Source organism: Priapulus caudatus, unplaced genomic scaffold (genome assembly GCF_000485595.1).
Source record: "Priapulus caudatus unplaced genomic scaffold, Priapulus_caudatus-5.0.1 Scaffold1193, whole genome shotgun sequence".
NCBI lineage: Eukaryota > Metazoa > Priapulida > Priapulimorpha > Priapulimorphida > Priapulidae > Priapulus > Priapulus caudatus.
Genome location: NW_014578254.1, coordinates 75,041 through 78,790, shown reverse-complemented (window position 1 = coordinate 78,790; position 3,750 = coordinate 75,041). Strand labels below are relative to the sequence as shown.

The 3,750-nt window shown below is 44.9% G+C and overlaps 1 protein-coding gene across 1 annotated transcript in view; it reads right to left on the bottom strand.

The window, feature by feature from the left end:
- The window catches only part of LOC106815761 (ATP-binding cassette sub-family A member 5-like), a gene marked incomplete at its 3' end in the record, with an annotated part of 59,677 nt that overhangs the window by 13,476 nt on the left and 42,451 nt on the right, over positions 1–3,750 (bottom strand). Inside the window, exons 12-15 of the mRNA XM_014820268.1 lie at positions 3,326–3,466; positions 2,671–2,803; positions 2,045–2,192; positions 1,571–1,713 (exon numbers count right to left, since the gene is read on the bottom strand). Of these exons, the coding sequence (XP_014675754.1) occupies positions 1,571–1,713; positions 2,045–2,192; positions 2,671–2,803; positions 3,326–3,466 (565 nt within the window). The remainder of the gene's footprint in view (positions 1–1,570; positions 1,714–2,044; positions 2,193–2,670; positions 2,804–3,325; positions 3,467–3,750) is intronic.

Sequence of the window (3,750 nt, the reverse complement as noted above, 5' to 3'; positions counted from 1 at the left end):
TCTCAATGCACGCTCGATGGGTATACATGCTCTGCAAAGGCGTACGCTGTGTGATGTTAACGTGCCTCATTATAATGTCATCAGCTGCGTTAGCATTTTGATCTGTTCCAGCTGAGTCTCCACCACACGTTGCAGGTCCATGGTAGGTTGTACAGAGGAGGGCGCGGGACTGGCTGTTCCTGTACCGCCAACAGCGGCATCCTGTTCCGCGTTCGACATGCTAGCTGTTACTCTATTCAGGGGTCCCCTATTGGGCGCCAAATGTTACCGGTACTTTAAATGTGTCTTATCACGATTATCAGTACAAATACCAGTACCTCGGGGTTCAGGCCCCTGTCTTGGGCTTGTCGAACGCTCACGCAAGTATTCCCAATAACAGCAACACTCCAAATGCAGTTAAAACTTATATATTCTTTCCCAAACACACATTGATTTGCAAACACGACTTTCTCTCCTTTTCCCGCGTCACTTCTCCCTCACAACACCACGCCAGCGCCATCTATCGTCGAATAAAACTATCAACGGAACAACTCTACATAACAATCTACACTAACCGCTACATATATATATATTATCCTACCCCTGTATAAGTCTAGGAACTGCTGTTGAATGTTTGTTTTTATAGATCGAATCAGATATAAATGGCGGCAATATATATATATATATACACAAATATACTGATATTACTGCTCCACATATATACACGAATTCATATATGTATATATATATATATATCAGGGTGCAAAATTAACGGGAGTCCGGAGTCAAATACTCCCTGATTTACTGTCGGACTCCCTGATTTGACATATGCAGGAGTCCGTGCGATTTCCTGAAAATTCTGCCATACGAACTAGTTCGTTCCAGAGCACGGCCTTGCGGAATTACCGTATTTTTTCAGCTAATGTCCAAAGAAAATGGCAGACATGCAACTGCATGAATCTTAAAAATAAGCACATGTATGCGTTACTGTTAATATCTTTAATTTTGAACCTCAGACTGCGGACATTTTGCAGCGGACTGCACCTTTTTGAGGGTCTGTTGGACTCTCGTGTTCAAAAGTTTATTTCAACCCCTGATATATGAATTCGTGTATATGTGGAGCAGTAATATCATTAGCCTATGGGCTGAAACGTCTGTAGCTCTGCTAACAAGGGTGTGCTGTGATGGTTAGATGTCACCACTTCTGAGATGACGAATCCAGAGCATGCCAATAAATGTAAATACATGACACGTACATATATGAAAAATATGAAACTATATATAACAAGATGCAAGGAAGGACCAACGGTTAGCACTGAGACACTTCCAGACTAAAAGATCAGTGGTTTGTGGCCCACCGGCGGTAACGCCCAAGAACAACGCATTCTATGCTCAAATAGCTTCACTATGTCACAGCATGGGTGCAGCATCGCTACATCGAGAGGGTTGGATAGTGCAAACAACCTCACCCTGTAAAACAAGCCAAGCTGCAGAAACCTAAGCAGCACAGTTGATGAAGCGCCATCTAGTTGAGGACCTGGAAGGAACAATGATTATTTTTTTTACCCTCACACGTCAATCCTGTCATTACCTTGATACTGCGAAGTGTGTTCATCCAGCGCACCTTGTGTAAAACCTTAAACTGTTGCCACCAGGTGGCGTGAAGTTCGGTTCCCTCTCGCTGAACGTAGCTGCAGCTCATAACATCTCTGCTAACATCGATTACAGCGCCACCTACAACGAACACATGATGTAAAACACTCGTGGCACCATCTATAGGCTGAATACGGAATCGAAATGAATTTTCATTGGCAGCCTTTCCCATCCCAAGTTGCTATCATGTGAAAGCAAAATGCATGTAAAACTATCTATATACTCGATATTCGAACTAAAAAGATGGAGGTAGAGAGGCACAGGTAGTGAAGGAGTTGTAGAGAGTAAAGGTAGAGAGAAAACAGTAGAGGGGTAAAGGTAGAAAGACAGAGGATACATAACCAAGTCAATCATGAATTGGCATTCATTTCCAGCCTAGCTTACGTCTCATAACATTATAAGCACGGCAAACCTGCAGTGGTCCCAGCTCCCTCCTCTTGGATGTTGAACTCTGTGGGGTTGGTATGGCCACCTCGGGACAGCGATCTCTCTAGCCTAGTGTTGGAACTCAACACGCTCCCTTGCCTCTCGATCAGGCACTGTGCTGGGTTAACATTCTCCTGCAAAAGCACAACGTATCTCGATTCCCAACCTGTGTGCTGTGCAAATACTGGCTTAACTACTGGGAGTTAAAACCAACAGAAGACTGTGAAAACATCTGAAGTTATGCTTCCATAAAACTAAACGAAGACAGGGCTGGTTGGGCAGTAGCGAAGAGCCATGTTACCCTGTGGAAGGTATTTTTCAATCACATGCGTAAGGCATACACACAGTTATTCACCACCACTGTAGCTAATGAGTCTCATGTGACCTAACAAATCATCATGACATCCATTAGATATGCCTTGTCAGACAACAATCACTCAGAATATTTTCACTAAATTTCATAACAATTAGATTGATTGTATTTTAAGATAAATTAGAGCGAATATAAATAGATATCCAGGTCAGTATACTAGATTTATCATAAACGCAAAAATTCTTTTAACAAGCTTGCATATTCTACCCACACCACTGAGCAAGAAGACACTTTTCTACCTCTAGGATGTCATCGCCTCCCTCCTCTCCAAGCCTCAGGAAGACCTCCTCGAGCGTTGTCATGGCGATTCCGTAGCTTGCGACACCCAGCTCCTCCTTGTCTGTCTCCAGCTGCACAAACAGTGCAGCAAAGCTGAGGAGAAGCAATGACGACAATATCACGCAGGACAAACGGTGATCAACTGTGATTAGCTTGATCAACAATTGCACCTCCCCACTCCACACACCCTTTTGCATTAGGCTCCCTTCTGCAGGAACCTCATTTGCCTGCTCAAAATTGCCCTAATAACCTCACTGCCTGTCTCACCACATACCCTCTCTATCTGCTTCACCACACACACTGGATCCTTGACATCTACCCCACCTCACGGCACTGACCTTTCCTCCTGTGCAACTATTCCAGTATCTGCTAGGGATGGGAAGATACGGGCAGCTCACGAAACTATCTGTATTACGATAAAGCCTTCACTATACCATACCTATCGCGACGCTTAACAAATCTACCTGGCAAACGATACACTCAACCTGCACCAAACTTCACTACCTGCCACACCACACCCTGTAAAAAACCTGCCTATGACATCAGTGTACTTTACTAGTTAAAACGCTGCGTTTCGCGGCTCGACGGGTCACGTGGAAAGCGAGCGAGGCACACCTGCTGATGTCGTCGAGTGGTAGGATGTAGGAGAGCTCCATGCCATGTGCGCGGGCCTGCTGCGCGAGCGGAACATGCTGCCTCAGCGTGGCCACGATCCTGCTGCGGTCACGCTCACACGATGGCTGCGACGTCACGATACTGTGGCAAGACAGTGAGCAGTGTAAGACTGGGCGACAAGCATGCAATCGTCTTCACTATGTCTTTGATGCTAGATTGGCTGACATACCTTGCTATGTACCTCTGCCACCAGGCCTGCCTGGTTGACATGGTATGTACCATATATATAATCAGGAGTAGATAATAGGGAGGAATTGGACATCAATAAACAAGGGAAATTTGTCATTTACTAGCCTTATAATACCTGCGATTTACTACACGTAACTCATCCAACTTGAGCTCAAATCGGACACAGTACATTCGCC